Source organism: Lissotriton helveticus, chromosome 10 (assembly GCF_964261635.1).
Source record: "Lissotriton helveticus chromosome 10, aLisHel1.1, whole genome shotgun sequence".
NCBI classification, from domain to species: domain Eukaryota; kingdom Metazoa; phylum Chordata; class Amphibia; order Caudata; family Salamandridae; genus Lissotriton; species Lissotriton helveticus.
The window spans coordinates 339,154,975-339,174,080 of record NC_136071.1 but is presented as its reverse complement, the minus strand read 5'-3'; the positions used below and the strand labels follow the sequence as shown (position 1 = coordinate 339,174,080).

The following is a 19,106-nucleotide window of genomic DNA, read 5'->3' as shown; positions in this document are numbered from 1 at the left end:
GATTTGAAACACAGCCAGTACCTCCCACCACAATGACTGTGGCCCAACACGCTCAGAAATGAAATACTAAATGATCAATGCCGGCGCCATACATTGTAACATTGAGTGACTGCTGCCTCCATAGCCGCATGTACTTGAATATTTAGGGGTTGATTCACCTGCATTTCACGTACTATATTATTACATAATAGCTTCAAGGACAGTGTGTTCTGTGCTGAAAATGTACTTTTTACAGAAATGCATCCCTTCATTTCATTAAAACTATAAACAATCAAAGAACTCACAGAAAGGGGAAAACTCAGGGGCAGATTTACAAGAAAGTGACCCAGGGGCATATTATCAAGGACCGGTGATAAAATTATCGCAGTTTTATCGTCAGGAAACTGCCAATAAAACGGCGATAATGGGCTTGATAATACGTCCTTGTTAATTCCCATAGAAGCCCATGTTCTGGTATTAACATGGGCTTCTATGGGAATTAATAAGGGCGTATTATAAAGCCCATTATCACCGTTTTATCAGCAGTTTCCTGCCGATAAAATGGCAATAATTTCAACACCGGTCCTTGATAATATGCCCCTCAGTGCCTAATGCAAGCCACATTGAGTCACTTTCAAAGCACAGGGATGCAACATATTTACAACAATATGTCGCATCTCAGTGCTTCCCTCTGCGCTGGCGTACAAACTGCTGCCGTGAGCCGTGCGTCGTGGGGAGATTGTTTTTGTTCAGGAAGGGTTCCCTTCCTGCACAAAAACAATCTGAAATGCCGTTTTTCAACTTCTATGTGTGCTGCATTAGCACCCATAGAAGTTGAAAAACTGCATTGTTTCAATGAATGTTGATGTGCCGGAAGGGAACCCTTCCTGTACATAAACAATCATTAGAGGTGATTTCCTCTTTCTATGTGTGCTGCAAAATGCAGCACACATAGAAAGAGGAAAAGAAAACGAGGAGAAATTAATAAATTTCTCCTTGTTGCGCCTCCCTCCGCCTCCGCTGGGGAGGCATAGAATTCACACTCATTTCCAGATTTATGATTCCTTGTGAATCTGAAAATGTGTCTGGTTCCATGGGTGCTGCATGTGAACACCCACAGCAACACCCATTGAAAGTCCCTTTCATGCAAAGTGCTGCGTGTAAAGGGGTCATATTTACAAGGACAAGCAAAGTCACACAGGGTGGCTTTTCCTGTCCTTGTAAATATGGAGCGTTACCATGCACCACCGGTACAACACAAAAAATGATGAACCGGTGTGTCAAGGGGCTTATAAATCTGCCCCTCAGAGTACATTTATTTCTAGTGGCATGAGGTAATGAGGGGTTTTGCCTTCGATCACTTACCTCCCTCAGGGACTGGTCTGCAGCAGCAGATTACTGCCCTCAGGCGGCCTCGCATGCGGAACTACAAGAGAAACAGAAAGAATCATTTGATCTTTCTCTCTAAAACCAGATTTCACCATTTCATCATATTGATATACAATGTTACACCCTGTGCCGCTCAGCCATTTTCTCGTTGAAATGTAGTAGCTAACTACTGAAGGGAATCTGCTATATTCAAATGCCATGGTCGGAGAACAGTCGGAACACTGTGGACTAAACAATGAGTGTTCCAACTCCGCTAGATCTACAGCACATGCATTAACCACACATATGCCCTAAGCACGCATATGTGTGGTTAAGGCAATATGCATACTAACTGCTGCCTGCTACGGACAGAAGCAAGAAGACCTTGCAGGAAGCAGTGAGTTTATTTGTGCTGGGTGTAGTTTTAGGCTGGGGGTTGTAGTTTAGTAGGCTGGTGGGTTTGGGGTAGTTTTATAGGCTGGGGGTGAGTCAGATTTTGTTTTGCCGGCTGGAGGGGGTGGGTCGGGTTGGTTTGTTGGCTGGTGGGTGGGTCAGGAGTGGTTTTGTGGGCTGGGGTTGATTCGGTGTTGTTTCACGTTCTATGAGTCTCCTCGGTGAGCTGCCCTATATCTCACTCCTGCCTTGAAGGGGAAGTAAATTGTTTCACCAAGTGTAACTCTTTCACTTCACATTGAAGGCTTGTAGTGGAGTGAGCTCTAAACATGATGTTTGTACAACTATGGGAAAGAGATCACAACCATACTTTTTTTAAAAGAAACTAAATTGATTGTCAACAAAATTGAAAACATCTCAAATGACAACTCTTTTCATGAAAGTGAAAACTTTAAAGTAGGCACTATAATTTGCTCACTACTTATCCTCCCAAACTTTTAAACTAACATTGTAAGTTGGGAAGAAACCGCGGGGAAGATCTAAAAGAAACTAACGCAGCGCGATGAAGAAAGTCATTTTGCTGTGCTGCACTGCGTTAGTTTCAAAGCACAGGGATGCAACCTATTTTTAACAGTATGTTGCATCTCTCTGCTTCCCCTTGCGCTGGCACACAAACAGCTGCCATGCGCTGGCGCAGGCATCCTTGCACAGTGGTGCAAAGATGCCTGTGTCATGGGGAGATTGTTCTTGTGCAGGAAGGGGCACCTTCTGACATTCTGACACATTTCCAGATTTACGATTTCTTGTAAATCTGGAAATGCATCAGTGGACATGGGTGTTGCGTGGGAACACCCATATCAACACCCATGTCCTGCCCCTAACACGCAAAGTGTTGCATGAACTGGGGCGATACTTACGAGCACAGGTTAAGTCACGCAGAATGACTTTACCTGTGCTTGTAAATATCACTCAGCAGGCTACGCCACAAGTGCCTCATGCAACTAGATGCACTGCGGCACACAGGGACTGTAAATCTGCTCCCATATATTTAGGTCCGATCATTTCTCAGTCATCAAACAAAAACATAGTTCAAAGGTCACTACAAAAACTCTTCTCGCTCCCAGTGTTTTTAGTAGCTGACACTATATTGTTTCCTCTCCTGTTTTAAAACATTGCATGTCTTATGTTTTACCTTTGTTCACCTGCAGCTTCTTTTAGAATCGGGACTTAACATGTGAATTTTCACTCAAATAGCAGTACTCATCTCTATTTCAGAAACTCAAACCCTGATAATGACAATTAAGCATAATACCTCATTTACACTTACAGGCATGAAATCAAAACTCACATTGTTGGACATCCTGAATTGAGTAAAATTCAAATTTCAACAGTGGTTGATGGTGCTCACTCAACTAGACTGTAGACAATTAACTAGGAATCAAGAAAGAAAAGTAATGAGTTGAGTCAAGAACTTCAGTTGTCACAATAATTTTAGAGCAAAGGATTCCATGAGCTGTGAAAGTCGGAGATTAGTGGCATAGCCTCCCATAGCAGGAAACAGTATACAATATATGCTTTATAAACACTGGAGATTCAAGACGGGTCTGTGAACTACGACCTTATTTTTTAACATGAATAATTTCTGATGTCTAAAAGGGATTATAAAAGAAAGAACATTATCTCTATATCCAGGGTTCAGTTCAGGGGAGGCGAGAGGAGAAAAGAAAACTTGATTCTCACCTATGCTGTTGTTATACTAAATCCCCAAATACCAAAATATTTTAATATCATTTCGCCAAATAGAATGAGAAAACACCTTCACTGCAATGTGCTGTACAAAAGAATTCCTCACTTCTCATCCCTAAAACCGAGACCTTAAGTTACTGTTTTCATAAAAGGATTGGCCTATATCAGAAACTGTGGGGATTCACATTTTCATCAAGTAACACTCCCTTTCTATAAGTGACTACTAAAAAATTGTCTAGACTTGGGATGAAACATGTTGGCCCTATGGAACCTTGTAAATGATTTTTAACTATCCAAAGTGCTTTTGTTACATGGAATCAGCTTCATTTTGCTATATGAGAATAATGCCCTAAAACATCACCTGCTTGTGACACAACTATTCTCTGTCTACTACAGCGTTATTGTTTAAACATATTTTTGGTTGCTTTTCAAGTTGCAAGTTAAATGTATAAGTATGAAGGAAATTGATGGTAAGAACAGCTCAAGATGGCACCTAGGCTGTTCAAAAAGCCTTTAAAATTAACTAATCAGCTAATTTATAAGTTACTGGAGTAAGTATGTAGATGAATCAAAATAAGGAATGGGCAGGTCTCTTGGAGGGATTGTAGTTGGCATAAGAGACTTGTAGGGGAGCATTACACTCCTGTTCGCAGAATGGATGTGTGGGTGACAGTGATATGTTATGAATGCAGGCCACCCAGTGCCCCTGTAATAGATTATGTGGGTGTGTGTATATCTTTGAACTGGATGTGAGGACAGACGTATTGTGAGAGTTCAATGAGTTGGAGTTGGAGGGTGGAGTTGGAGGGTGGAGTTGGAGTTGGAGGGAGGAGTTGGAGGGTAGAGTTGGAGATGGAGGGTGGAGTTGGAGGGTGGATTTGGAGGGTGGAGTTGGAGGGTGGAGTTGGAGTTGGAGGGTGCAGTTGGAGTTGGAGGGTCCTATTGGCTATGGCAATGCTTGTTGGTAGCACGTAAGGACAGTGCTGTTGTGGTGCTGAGTGATGATGTGGATGGGCTGAGTGAAGTGGCGGTGTATTAGAGTGATGTGGCGGTGTCCCAGAGTGATGTGGGAGTCCCCGAGTGATGTGGTGGTGTTCCTGAGTGATGTGGTGGTGTCCCCGAGTGATGTGGGAGTCCCCGAGTGATGTGGTGGTGTTCCTGAGTGATGTGGTGGTATTCCCAGAGTGATGTGGTGGTGTCCCTGAGTGATGTGGTGGTGTCCCCGAATGATGTGGTGGTGTCCCTGAATGATGTGGTGGTGTTCCTGAGTGATGTGGTGGTTTCCCTGAGTGATGTGGTGGTGCCCCTGAGTGATGTGGTGGTGCACCCGAGTGATGTTGTGGTGTCCCTGAGTGATGTGGTGGTGTCCCCGAGTGATGTGGTGGTGTCCCTGAGTGATGTGGCGGTGTCCCCGAGTGATGTGGGAGTCCCCGAGTGATGTGGTGGTGTCCCTGAGGGATGTGGTGGTGTTCCTGAGTGATGGAGGGTGGATTTGGAGGGTGGAGTTGGTGGGTGGAGTTGGAGTTGGAGGGTTGAGTTGGAGTTGCAGGGTGGAGTTAGAGTTGGAGGGTGGAGTTGAAGGGTGGAATTGGAGGGTGGAGCTGGAGGGTGGAGGGTGGGTTGGAGGGTGGAGGGTGGGTTGGAGGGTGGAGGTTGGAGTTGGAGTTGGAGGGTGGAGTTGGAGGGTGGAGTTGAAGGGTGCAGTTGGAGTTGGAGGGTGGAGTTGGAGTTGGCGGGTGGAGTTGGAGGGTGGAGTTGGAGTTGGAGTTGGAGGGTGGAGTTGGAGGGTGGAGTTGGAGGGTGGAGTTGGAGGGTAGAGTTGGAGGGTGGAGTTGGAGGGTGGAGTTGGAGGGTGGAGTTGGAGGGTGGAATTGGAGTTGGAGGGTGGAGTTGGAGTTGGATGGTGTTGTTGGAGTTGGAGGGTGGAGTTGGAGTTGGCGGGTGGAGTTGGAGTTGGAGGGCGGAGTTGGAGGGTGGAGGTGGAGTTGGAGGGTGGAGTTGGAGTTGGAGGGTGGAGTTGGAGTTGGAGGGTGGAGTTGAAGGCTGAAATTGGCGGGTGGAGTTGGAGGGTGGAGAGTGGTTTGGAGGGTGGAGGTTGGAGTTGGAGGGTGGAGTTGGAGGGTGGAGTTGGAGGGTGGAGTTGAAGGGTGCAGTTGGAGTTGGAGGGTGGAGTTGGAGTTGGCGGGTGGAGTTGGAGTTGGAGGGTGGAGGGTGGAGTTGGAGTTGGGGGGTAGAGTTGGAGGGTGGAGTTTGTGGGTGGAGTTGGTGTCGGAGGGTGGAGTTGGAGGGTGGGGATGGAGTTGGAGGGTGTAGTTGGAGGGTGGAATTGGAGGGTGGAATTGGAGGGTGGAGTTGGAGGGTGGAGGGTGGGTTGGAGGGTGGAGGTTGGAGTTGGAGTTGGTGGGTTGGAGGGTGGAGGTTGGAGTTGGAGTTGGAGGGTGGAGTTGGAGGGTGGAGTTTGAGGGTGGAGTTGGAGGGTGTAGTTGGAGGGTGGAATTGGAGGGTGGAGTTGGAGTGTGGAGTTGGAGTTGGAGGGAGGAGTTGGAGTTGGAGGGTGGAGTTGGAGGGTGGAGTTGGAGGGTTGAGTTGGAGTTGCAGGGTGGAGTTGAAGGGTGGAATTGGAGGGTGGAGTTGGAGGGTGGAGGGTGGAGTTGGAGGGTGGAGGTTGGAGTTGGAGTTGGAGGGTGGAGTTGGAGGGTGGAGTTGGAGGGTGGAGTTGGAGTGTGGAGTTGGAGGGAGGAGTTGGAGTTGGAGGGTGGAGTTGGAGGGTGGAGTTGGAGTTGGAGGGTGGAGTTGGAGGGTGGAGTTGGAGTTGGAGTTGGAGGGTGGAGTTGGAGGGTGGAGTTGTAGGGTGGAGTTCGAGGGTGGAGTTGTAGGGTGGAGTAAGAGTTGGAGGGTGGAGTTGGAGTTGTAGAGCGGAGTTGGAGGGTGGAGTAAGAGTTGGAGGGTGGAGTTGGAGTTTGAGGGTGGAGTTGTAGGGTGGAGTTGTAGGGTGGAGTAAGAGTTGGAGGGTAGCGCATTGAGACCTTGCGGTGATAAGGCGCTATATAAGAACCTTTGACATGACATGACATGACATGCCCTAAAACATCACCTGTTTGTGACACAACTATTCTCTGTCTACTACAGCGTCATTGTTTAAACATATTTTTGGTGGCTTTTTAAGTTGCAAGTTAAATGTATAAGTATGAAGGAAATAGATGGGAAGAACAGCTCAAGATGGCACCTAGGCTGTTCAAAAAGCCTTTAAAATGACCTAATCAGCTAATTTATAAGTTACTGGAGTAAGTATGTAGATGAATCAAAATAGGGAATGGGCAGGTCTCTTGGAGGGATTGTAGTTGGCATAAGCAGACTTGTAGGGGAGCATTACACTCCTCCTGTTCGCAGAATGGATGTGTGGGTGACAGTGATATTTTATGAGTGCAGGCCACCCAGTGCCCCTGTAATAGATTATGTGTGTGTGTGTATATCTTTGAACTGGATGTGAGGACAGACGTATTGTGAGAGTTCAATGAGTTGGAGTTGGAGAGTGGAGTTGGAGGGTAGAGTTGGACGGTGAAGTTGGAGGGTGGAGTTGGAGTTGGAGGGTGGAGTTGGAGGGTGGAGTTGGAGTTGGAGGGTGGAGTTGAGTTGGAGGGTGGAGTTGGAGTTGGAGGGTGGAGTTGGAGGGTGGAGTTGGAGTGTGGAGGGTGGGTTGGAGGGTGGAGGTTGCAGTTGGAGGTTGGAGTTGGAGTTGGAGGGTGTAGTTGGAGTTGGAGGGTGGAGTTGGAGTTGGCGGGTGGAGTTGGAGGGTGGAGTTGGAGTTGGAGGGTGGAGTTGGAGGGTAGAGTCGGAGGGTAGAGTTGGAGGGTGGAGTTGGAAGGTGGAGTTGGAGTTGGAGGGTGGAGTCGGAGGATGGAATTAAAGGGTGGAGGGTAGAGTTGGAGTTGGAGGGTGGAGTTGAGGTTGGAGGCTGGAGTTGGAGGGTGGAGGTGGAGTTGGAGGGTGGAGTTGGAGTTGGAAGGTGGAGTTGGAGTTGGTGGGTGGAGTTGGAGGGTGGAGTTGGAGTTGGAGTGTGGAGTTTGAGAGTGGAGTTGGAGGGTGGAGTTGGATTTGGTGGGTGGAGTTGGAGGGTGGAGTTTGAGGGTGGAGTTGAAGGGTGGAGTTGAAGGGTGGAGTTTGAGGGTGGAGTTGGAGTTGGAGGGTGGAGTTGGAGGGTGGAGTTGGAGTTGGAGGGTGGATTTGGAGGGTGAAATTGGAGTTGGAGGGTGCAGTTGTAGTTGTAGGTTTGGAGTTGGAGGGTGGAGTTGGAGTTGGAGGATGGAGTTGGAGGGTGGAGTTGGAGGGTAGAGTTGGAGGGTGGAGTTGGAGTTGGAGGGTGGAGTTGGAGTTGGAGGGTGGAGTTAAAGGGTGGAGGGTGGAGTTGGAGGTTGGAGCTGGAGTTGGAGGGTGGAGTTGGAGGGTGGAGTTGGAGGGTGGATTTGGAGGGTGGAGTTGGAGGTGGAGTTGGAGTTGGAGGGTGGAGTTGGAGTTGGAGGGTGGAGTTGGAGTTGGAGTTGGAGGGTGGAGTTGGAGGGTGGAGTTGGAGGGTGGTTTTTGGAGTTGGAGGGTGAAGTTGGAATTGGAGGGTGGAGTTGGAGGGTGGAGTTAGAGTTGGAGGGTGGAGTTAGAGTTGGAGGGTGGAGTTGGAGGTTTGAGTTGGAGGGTGGAGTTGAATGGTGGAGGCTGGCGTTGGAGGGAGGATTTGAGGGTGGAGTTGGAGGGTGGGGTTGGAGTTGGAGGGTGGAGTTGGAGGGTGGAGTTGAGGTTGGAGGGTAGAGTTGGAGGGTGGAGGTGGAGTTGGAGGGTGGAGTTGAAGGGTGGATGGTGGAGTTGAAGTTGGAGGGTGGAGTTGGAGTTGTAGGGTGGAGTTGGAGGGTGGAGTGTGGAGTAGGAGTTGGAGGGTGGAGGGTGAAGTTGGAGGGTGGAGTTGGAGGGTGGAGTTGGAGTTGGAGGGTGGAGTTGGAGGGTGGAATTGGAGGGTGGAGTTGGAGGGTGGAGTTGGAGGGTGGAGGTGGAGTTGGAGTTGGAGGGTGGAGTTTGAGTTGGAGGGTGGAGGGTGGAGTTGGAGTTGGAGTGTGGAGTTGGAGGGTGGAGTTGGAGTTGGAGTTGGAGGGTGGAGTAGGAGTTGAAGGGAGGAGTTGGAAGGTGGAGTTGGAGTTGGAGGGTAGAGTTGGAGGTTGCAGTTGGAGGGTGGAGTTGGAATTGGAGGGTGGAGTTGGAGGGTGGAGGGTGGAGTTGGAGGGTGGAGGGTAGAGTTGGAGGGTGGAGAGAGAGGGGTAGGGAGGAGAAAACAAGAAAAGCGGACATCAAAGGAAGGGTGGGCGGGAACGAACATATGGGGTGTGAGTGAGCGAAAGTTAATTGCTGTAAGAGGGGGAGCAGGAAGTGAGGCAAAGCGCGCGCTGGCGAAAGCAGTCTGCTGCTTTTAAGTCAATGCCAGATGCCTGCTTCGCACTTTAATGCCTCACATGCACTGGCCATAAACCGCATTCCAGAGGTCTTTGGTAGACTTTTCTTTTCCCCTTACTATAATCTCGCATAGCGATTGCTTACGCAATAGCTAGGCTCGACCCAATGAGGGGCATCAATCAGATCAAAACTATTTTATTCATAGTGACTTGCAAAACCCACCACAAAGATTGTGTCCATATATTAACATTGAAGGCAATGCTGAACCATCTACTGCCCTAACCTCTGCAGGAACATTCTTAGTGATCCAAGGTATCTCTAATGATTGTCCAAACTTGATAACCATATAATTCCCTGAGACACCTAAACCTGACCTGAAGTCCTGAAACAAATTCACCTTGTTCATTGGATAAAATAATTTTGTAAGGAACTGCTACATGAGTAATCAATCACTACATAGTATTAGCTGCCTATTTTGTTACAAACTGCTTATCTTCACTCAACAAGGCAGCATCATTTATTGTCGAGGCGCTCCGTTTTCCACTGGTTGTAACCTTTCTAACTGAAGGCATCTGTATTTGACTCTTGAAAATTCTATGTTTACTGTGACAATCTTTTAGATAATATCCAGATTTATCACAATACAAACACATTCTTTGTACACATCTTCTTTTCGTTTCTTCCTTTTGCAAAGCTAATATCATAATAAATTGCAAGGATTAAAAATAAAAAAAGACTGTTATGAACGGAGGTTTGCTCCCTGGGGCGGGGGCTATGTTGGCACCGCGAATGTCACATCTGCTGCTGACTACGCCAACAATACGATGCAGTGCCAAATGATGCCAACTACCAGCATGCAAGGGGAAATTGCAAAAAATGATTCAGGATGCAGTATGACACTAGGGAATATTCTCATATAAAGAATCAGCGTCTAGATAGAGTCTCTACCAACTAAAGCGTTATGGAATGTAAGTAACTTGTTCGTCAAGATGTTAGTTATCACCTCTGTTGTAGGTAGGGTCAGGTCAAGGACCTCCTCAGACCCTAGGCACCACAGACATAGTTCATAGGGATCTGTCACAGACATTGTTTTTCAACATTCCCTGAAATGTTTAAGCCCTGTTGTTTTGGTAGGTGACATATTGTCCCTGGGACTCTGAAAAAGAACGTTTTGGGAGAAAAATAGTTGTCAAAGAGAGGAGGAGTAAGCTCTGTTTCCGCCTCAAAAAGCATGTATACAAAGGAACTGGCATCAGCACGCCTGGATGGTGGTTATTTACACCCAAGTCTTCTGGAGTGGAACAACGTCAGCACGGAGGTGCACATCGCCATCTACTGGTATACAAGAGTACTGCTGCTTTTAAATATCTGGATCCAGTCTGATGTCTACCAGAAGCCTTAAAACAGCAGCATGTCATGCAATTTTATTTGCTCTAGCATCATCCATGTAGCCATGACTGTCACAGCAACCTATTGCTTTCATTGAACCCCCAAGTCATACTTTGAAACCATTCAGTAAAAGGTGGAAATCCATTAAGGAACTATTTGTCTCATCATCTTAGGAAAAGAATGGTAATTATCCTAGCTTCTTTCTGCAATGTCTATGAAAATCTCAGTTTTTGTCAAGACCGTAGGGAAGGATTATGCATAGTTTAAAGCGTACTCACCACCGACTGTACTGCATAGCTTTAAAATAAAACCACTTAAACGTAGGATACCCACACCACTTGACATCCTTGAAAATGTTGTCCAATCTCGCTCCCACTACCAGGGCTTTTAGTGCCTTGGAAACTCCTGCCGATTGTGGCTCAAACCTGCAAATTTCAACCCTCCCTTGTTCAATCATCCACCTGATGCATCTGTTTAAGGCAGATGAAGACATTGTAGTGCCGACTGGTCTTGATTCTGTTGTCCTCTTGAAAGTTGTATGAAGTATGTATCAATAGCAAATTGATGTTGCTAGAAAGCATGTAAGAAAGTCTAAAGACACTGGAGGAAAGGTTTTAACTCAAACCCTAATAAGAATGCCATTTCCAGATTTGAAAACCTATAAAATAGCCATTAAAACAAAACATTCGACTCACTTTGTGCTCAGAGTAATCAGTTCACCTCTCGGACTAGACAGATTTTGGAGATTGTTAGAGAGTTTGGCCCACTCACTGTGAAAGATGTAAGTCTCTGCCCTCCTACACTTTATACAACCAACTCTATCACTTTTTTTGCAGGAAGCATTTTAGAAATTAGCTCACCCTCTGCAGACCCCTCAATAACATATTAGCTGGACCCTACTTCTCAAGGAAACACTTTTATGCGTTTTAAGCCTATAAAATAGGAAGAGCTACTTGAGCAGCTGAAAGAGATATTATCAAGATCTCTTTGGGATATCTGTAAGATGAAGATCATTCACACAGTTTGTGAAATTATTTGAATTAAACTTACAGAATTAATGTATCAGGCCAGGTACCTAATGGGTGGGAAAATACTGCTGTCTTTGGAGCATAATTAAAGTTTACGTCAATTACCGACCTGTATCATTTTATCGTTTGCCACCAAACTGATGCAAAGCCTGGCTAATAATCAGTTATCAAGTTATTTGGAAAATAATTGCTCAGCCCGCAACAATCAGGTTTTAGACCAATGCACTCCTCTGATTAAGCCTTGATGTCCCTGTTGGATGCCCTCCATCTATTGCATTCCTGATTCTTTTAGGCCTTTTGGCTTCTTTTGAGTCTGTTTCCTATCCAGTGCTTAACGTGGATAAAATCAAACTTAGTAGTGGGCAACAAACTAAACAGCTGGGCTAACAACTGTTGGCTGGATAATCAATCATATAAGTCAAATATCACACGAGTTCCTCCAAAAGTTTCTTTAACTTTAACCAATAAATGATGAAGTCGGCACAATCTGGAGTGTTATCAAAGGGTAAAAAGCTTTAGAGCAAGGGGATCTGGAAAGCCCATCTTGCTGCAACATTAGGATTCAAAGTCTTGCGTGAGTGGGAGAAGATATTCAGACTTACATTCAAAAGCTACTCCCACACATCGTTAACATGCACTGTACATACATATGTTAGAATGTTCCTCAACCATTACTGTACCCATATGTGATGAGTTCCAACACCTACAGGAGTACTGCACGTGTCTTGCATAATTATGTAATGATTATTTTTTTACCTCCCAATACTGTATCCCTCTTACCCAAAATTGTGAAGCACTCTGATACCCGTAAGGGTCACGATGGCGCTATACAAAACTTTATGAATAAATGTTTGTGCCTTGCGCACCAGACTCAAACATTTTACCGCTGACCTGACTCTGAAATATCTAGTCTGTTATGTGACTTGTTCACCAGCCATTAATATTTTGCTATATATGACTATAAGGGAGAGCCATTAGCATGAATACCGAATTTCAAATCCTGTTATTGCTATGACAGAAAAACTGGGAGAAAAAAGTTGTTTCATAATGTTGCAAACTGATAAATCAGTTCCAGGTTATCCTGCCGTGGCTCTCAGAGAGCCTGTCAGCATTGGATGAAGAGCAGAGAGCACACCTTGGAGCAAGGAAGGAAAGGAAAGCTCTAGAGAGAAATGTGGTAGGGTAGCCAGAGGCCAGGAATAATGTTTTTATATTTTGGCAGGAGAAAGATTTAAAGAGAGGTGTGGTGGGAGGCAAAATACCAGGCTTATCAGTGAGTAAGGCAATGGCTTTTCCCTCAGAGTTCTGAGATGCATCATAGACAGGGCCAGACTGGGCATAGCCGGCACTAGGTTTTTCCCCGGTGGGCCGCCAGTGTGAGGGATGGTTTTTGGCCTGTGGGGTGTTGTTTTTGTTACAGGGCCGTTTTTGCAGCACAGCTATAATATCGGACCCTGTAACAAAATCGTCCGAAACCGGCACTGGCAAACAGCTGGGTCACACCCCTAACCCCCCAGGCGGTCCGCCGAGCACTTTGCCGGGTCTAGTTTTGGTTCTCAGTCCAGCCCTGATCATAGACAACTCAAGCTTCCATCTCATCATCTATTTGATCCCCTGTGTGCAAAACATGGCAGTTGTGTTAAATGATCGCTAGTCCGAAATGTTTAGTTGATGCATGAGAAATTGCAAGAGATCTAATTCAATAATCAGCTTCAAAATGTATTAGTGGGTTAAGCGGATAATTTCACTATAAATATTATTTCGCTAATAGGAACAAAACAACATGTAAAGGGTGATGGCCCTTTGTGGTTCAACTTAAATTTGAAGAACTGTAAGGTGTCCTTTATGGCTAAATTATTTTGGGGAAAATATACAATTGATGATGGCACATTGTTGCAATAACTTTTTTTTGCAACGTGCACATGAAATTCCTATGGTCTTGTTTAGCCTAAGAGTGTTATGTTAAAATGTCTGATTTAAGCACCATTAGCGACAATCATTTGAAAAGGTCTGGCTAGAGATAATCGAAAACTCGCGTCACTTGCCCCTCTGCCACAAAGGATAGATTCATTCTGAGGTCATCCATGTGGGCTCATTTAAAAGAATTCCTTGCACCTGAGAGACCTTCCAGGCATGTACTGATAACTCTGCTTTGGCTTCATTCATAAACAATTAATTTAAACTGACCAAGCGTTAGAAACTGGGTGAGAGGGGTGGAAGCACCACTCAAGTAATAAACATAATCCTTGTCCGGTTAACCACAAAAGTCACTAAGTAAACCTGTGCTTACCCTCTGGTGCCTTGGCACAAGATCACTTATGCTTAAGATAGGGTTAATGCGCATAGTACTTATGCAGCACGCAAACAAAGTAATAAAGTGATAACACAACGCAAGACAAATACCAAATCTATTGATGTTGCTAGAGCTTCTCTTTAGCAGTCATTGCAGTCTACTGTGCTGGTGCTGGTTATCTTGACTGGGAGTGAATGTTTGATTCATTCAGCTCTCCGTCCATCATTTGTTTGCTGAGCTCTTTTGCCGTAAGTGGGATGAGTACACCTAGATGTGTGTCCTTTACTGACTGTGCCACTGGATTTAAGCTAGCCTAGCTGATGACGGGTGATGCTCCGAAATTGGTCCTATGATACTTTTTTCTGGTCCAAGGAAGGCCTTGCTGGACAGTACAGGCTGGACCGTTCAAATGAGAAGCAGGATCAACACTGATTTGTATATGGCTGGGTCTAAACTGGCATGGCATGGAGAGCAAAAGAGCAATGGGCTTAACCCACATTTCTTAACTGGGGATGAATGTTTGGTTCATTCAGCATTCCTTCCATCATTTGTTTGCATAGCACTTTTCACCCTAAGTGAGAGGGGTATGCCCAGACATGGGTCCCTTGCTCACTGTCGCACTGGATTGAAGCTACCATGGCTGATGAGGGGTGATACTCCGAAATCGGTCCTAGGATGCTTGTGTCTGGTCCAAGGATGGCCTGGCTTTTCAGTTCGGTCTAGGCTGGTACCATGAGACACAGGTTCAAGACTGTTTTGCATTTGGCTTGGTCTAAACATGGATGACATAGTGAGCACAATAACGATGGCTATAACCCAGATCACTTGACTGTTACCATGATAAGCAGGGTCAAGACTGTTTTGCATATGACTGTGTCTAAACTGGGATGGCATTGGGAGCAAAATATCGATACATTTAACCCAGGTCTCTTGAGTGGGTGTCAATGTTTGATTCATTCAGCAGTCCATCCATCATTTATTTGCGTGGTGCTGGATCTAGGAGCAGACATGAAGAGCAGGTCGTCGCAGGAGATTCACGCTGGCAGGCATTTCAGATGGTTATCGGGTGACGTGAGGAGTCAATTCGCAGTCGCACAGTGGCCAAAAACTTCAGAATCTTTACCTGGGACTCAGGACTTGCGGTTTCAGACAAGAAGGGAACACTCTAATGCTAGCCAAGGGTCCATGACTTGGATGGGCACCTATTGGGGATCAGAGTTCACTCCAGCAGAGGCCGGCAGCAGGGCTCAGGCAGGCCCAGTTGCTGGTCAGCTTTGCAGCTGCAGGGAGGCACCTGGAAGCATGCCTTGTCCCTTTAGCTAAAACAGGAGGTCATTCAACTGACTCTTGGAGTCACTTTCATGGAGCCTGAGCCCAAGTCAAGCAGGTCCAATTTTCCATCTTCAAATGGCAGGACAGTTCTTCTTCCTAATCTTACACAAGTCAAGGAATGTTCTGATGAGAGGTTTTGAAGGTACCGCTTTTATTTTCAGTGCCAGTCTGCAGGTGAGGGACGTCCCATTTGTCTAAATTTCACTCTTTCCTATATTTGGCTCAAAACTGTCCAGGGTAACAAAGGGGAGACAGTGAATCATGCCTTTAAGATATTCTCATTATCAGGGCATGTAAAACTGAAGTAAACCTTTGCTACTTTTTAAATACACTGCACCCTGCCCTATGAGCTATTAGGGCTTGCCTTAGGGGTGACTTATAAGTATTAAACAAGAATGCTTAGGCCTAGCAAAAGGCATGATGTGCCTGGTTGAAATGGCAGTTTAGTTAAAAACTGTACTACAGATTTAGTGGCAGAAGTAAGATATGTTTTGCAGTGCTACCTTAGTTAGGGAGAGGGGGGCACAATGAGTGCTGCAGCCCACTAGTAGCATTTAATTCGCAGGCAGTGGGTACATTTAGTGCCATGTACTAGGGTTTTACAAGTAAATTAAATGTACCAGTCAGGTGTAGGCCAATTTTACTCTGTTTTAAAGGGAAAGCACAACCAGTTTACCAGTGATTATCAGGAGCAATGTGCACAGAGTCCTAAAAGCCAACATAACTGTGTTCAGCGAAGGAAGGCAAAAATCTGGGGTGACCTGGCTTAGAGGGAAAGTTCGAACACCAACTCATTCTGTTGCTGCTTTTAACATTTAGAACTCATATTACCAGCCCACTAAATAGTTATATTTCTGCAGGTTGTAAGGCTGAAACCATCACCACTGACATTGATTAGATGCAACTATACCTCATAGGTATCTAACCTTTTCCTATTTGATAGGTCGACAAGCCCAACCCTAACGTCAACATATATTAGATATCTCTAGATGGTAAATAGTGTTTGAACAGAACACAAGTAATCTTTCTTCTTTTCCCCACAGCCTATACGTTTTTCTCCTATACCTTACCAATGCACAGGTTCATAACACAGGTGTACAGCCTGACAGCCCTCAAACACAAGTCTCACATGAACAGACAGAAGGAAGAGCAGAGTTTAATAACAACAATACCAGCCCAACAGTGCAGCAACAAACACAACTTACCAGAAAACTAAATAGCTAAGCAAAAACTAGAGATGCCTGTAAAATTTTGAGGGCAATAAATCAACAAAAGTATTTTTCACTTCAGAACATCAACTCCGAACCACTAAGGGAATGTTTGACAATGAAAGAAATTTTTAAATCAGGTATGTCGTAATATGTACAGAGTTCAGCCCCTATCAATTAAAACACTTCACGCTTAATTACCACATTTATAGATGTTTTGAAAATATACAAGAAAACACAACCAATCATAAACAATTTAAACATGTAAACATAAATAATAATCTTTTTTTGAAATGAGAAATCATCTAAACTGGTGCTTAGTGAACAAAATCCTATGGGTACTTAGTTTAAGGCTAAGAAAGAAGAGGATTAGAGAGACATCTATGATTGTCGTAGGAACTATTATAGATAACAATAAAACTACATACTCAAGAGGTGTGTGTTTGAGTGTATGTGTTTGTGTACCTAGATAATTCATGTTGTTTACTGAGAAATAGATGGCTGGAAAGTCATGTGTGTTCCATTGAAATAAATTGAGTGCAATGTTAGTATGAAAAGTAAACCTGCATATTTTTCATACAGATTAATAACATTTTAAAAAATACTCATTAGTATAACTCATATGTAAAACATGTTCCTCTATATTATTAAAGAGATGTAATATCAGGGTTTCTTTAATCCTAAACTTACACTTTTAACCCTCTTCACCATAACCTTAAGAAGATTCCTGAAATACTTAAGCCATACCCTTAGGCCCTATACCTTATACTCAATGTGTTAATCTCTGTTCCCTTAATCCATTAACCCTATACCCAAAAGTGCTAATCCTAATACCGTATATCCCACAATATTAAACCCTAGCACCTATAACCGTCATAACCCTCACTCATAACCTTTTCACTCCTTAACATTATACCCAAAACCCTTAACACTTAAATCTGTAACTCAAAATCTTAACTATTATACCCTAAACCTCTAACCTAAAACCACATTACCTCACATCTATTCCCCTAATGCATAAACACTAGTCCCTGAACTTTAACATAAAGTTTCATCATTTGTCCCCAGTATGTGTGTGTGTTTATGTAAGTGCACATGGATTCTTTAAATACACAGGCCTTTGGAGGTAGAACAATGTCTATATTCTATTTAAGTTTAATATTAATATAATGTTTTAGATTCAAAACATCACAGATATCCCATCCATCAAATTCCAAGTGTATTATAACCTAAAGCCTAAAGCACTTGTAACATAAGGGAAGAAGTATCTGTCACATTTTGACTGAGTATCCCATCCACAAACCTCTAAATAAGACCCTCAGTCAAGCACTCTAACACATAAATGACCTTACCAGTTGTAGTAGTATTCAAGCTCACAAATAAATGTCAGTGTTTAAAGAAATTGCAGCTCTCACAAGCTAATACAGCTCCAACTGCCTCCTTCCAAGTCTCCAAGGAAAGTGACCACTGCACCAGAGATCTAGAACTCTTAGCCCTTATGACACTATCAGCAACCATCTGCTTGTTATGTTTCTATTTGTGCTCCTTGGCAATGTCTGATGATGTCACACACATAGAATCTGGAGAGGTTGGAAGATGAATTGAGAATCCTGGTGTGTGGGAAATTCCAACAAACAAAAGAAGCAGGATTATCCTTATTTAAAATGCAGAAAGGTCATCATTCCTCAATATGGGAAAGCCCACAAGATTTCAAATTCAGGTAAGCTTTGTTCCAGTGGCACAGTGTCACTGAAACCACGTCTGGACATACCCTGTGTCACAGGAACAAAGCTATACTTTTTGAGGAGCCCTAACCAGGGTAAAACCACTCCTGGGTTCCTTGGTTCCGGTTCAGGGAGAACTTAGCTTGTTCTCATTGGAGCAGAGTCAAGAGTGATTTGCATATGGTTGGATCCAAACTTAAGTGGCATGGTATGGAAAATAATGATGGATTGGGATGCGGCCCAAGTAATTACCAATGAATGAGATTAATTCAAACAATCCATGCATCACTTTTCTGTACACTTTAATGAAAAAGCATACAATGTTTATTAAGCATGTACATCATGGGAAGGGTTTCCTAATTTACAGTTATATTTGTTGTTAATTCTTGTGGAGTATTGCTATTTTTTTCAATGTTTTAAACCATTTGAAAATGGTTGTAATAACCAAGCGTGCAGTGTGCAATTTGCACACTTTTTGCATGGTGTAATAATTTTTGGCCACTGTTTTCTGTTGCTTTTATTATGAAGTATTATGATAGCAACATTGTTTGATATATCTTTGCTTTATTTCCTGCCTAATGCCTCTGCACTAAACCTGGACGGAGTTTGTGGAGTTGCACTATGCAGCACTATGCGAACTGCAAACAAATCTCCGCCGCACTATGCAGAGCTATGCGAGTGGCGGAGTATAATAGGAAAATGCTGTTTGCAGTGATTGGACAGTGCGGGATGCTCGTCCGCACTGTGCAATCATTGCGAACGGCACCATGCACAGTGAAAGTGGACCCTGCTTTCCTTTTGTGCAGCTCAAGTAGATTTTTACTCGAGTGCCAGCTTTCTTAACGGGAACGGGCAGTTTCTCAACGCGTGCTGTCACAAGCATTCGCGACCACTTGCAAGAGAAACCTGTTGCCCCCTGCATTGAGAAATCTTGCCGGGATGTTGATTTTCCAAGCTCGCGCTCGCTAACTTGATGTTGACGATCGCTAACGAGGTAAAAAACTCTGCTACACAACGCGAAGTGGAGTTTTTTGGAACTCAGTGATCTCCGCTTAAGGCGGAGTGCAGGAAAAGTGAGGTTCAAGAAACGTATAGGAAGAGGCGTTTCAGCCTTCACATGGCTTCATCAATGCTGGTTTCAATGGCTCCTTCTTCCAGGGGGGCCAAACACACAGATTTAAATATCGTGGCCACTCCCCACCAGATGGTCTCT

The 19,106-nt window shown here is 44.6% G+C and overlaps 1 protein-coding gene across 1 annotated transcript in view; it reads right to left on the bottom strand.

Annotated features, from left to right (window-relative positions):
* The window catches only part of LOC144785192 (uncharacterized), a 75,903-nt gene extending 58,288 nt beyond the window's left edge, over positions 1-17,615 (bottom strand). The window contains exons 1-2 of the mRNA XM_078664240.1: positions 17,522-17,615; positions 1,345-1,405 (exon numbers count right to left, since the gene is read on the bottom strand). Of these exons, the coding sequence (XP_078520366.1) occupies positions 1,345-1,399 (55 nt within the window). The 5' untranslated portion in view covers positions 1,400-1,405; positions 17,522-17,615. The remainder of the gene's footprint in view (positions 1-1,344; positions 1,406-17,521) is intronic.
* Positions 17,616-19,106: the final 1,491 nt, after the last annotated feature.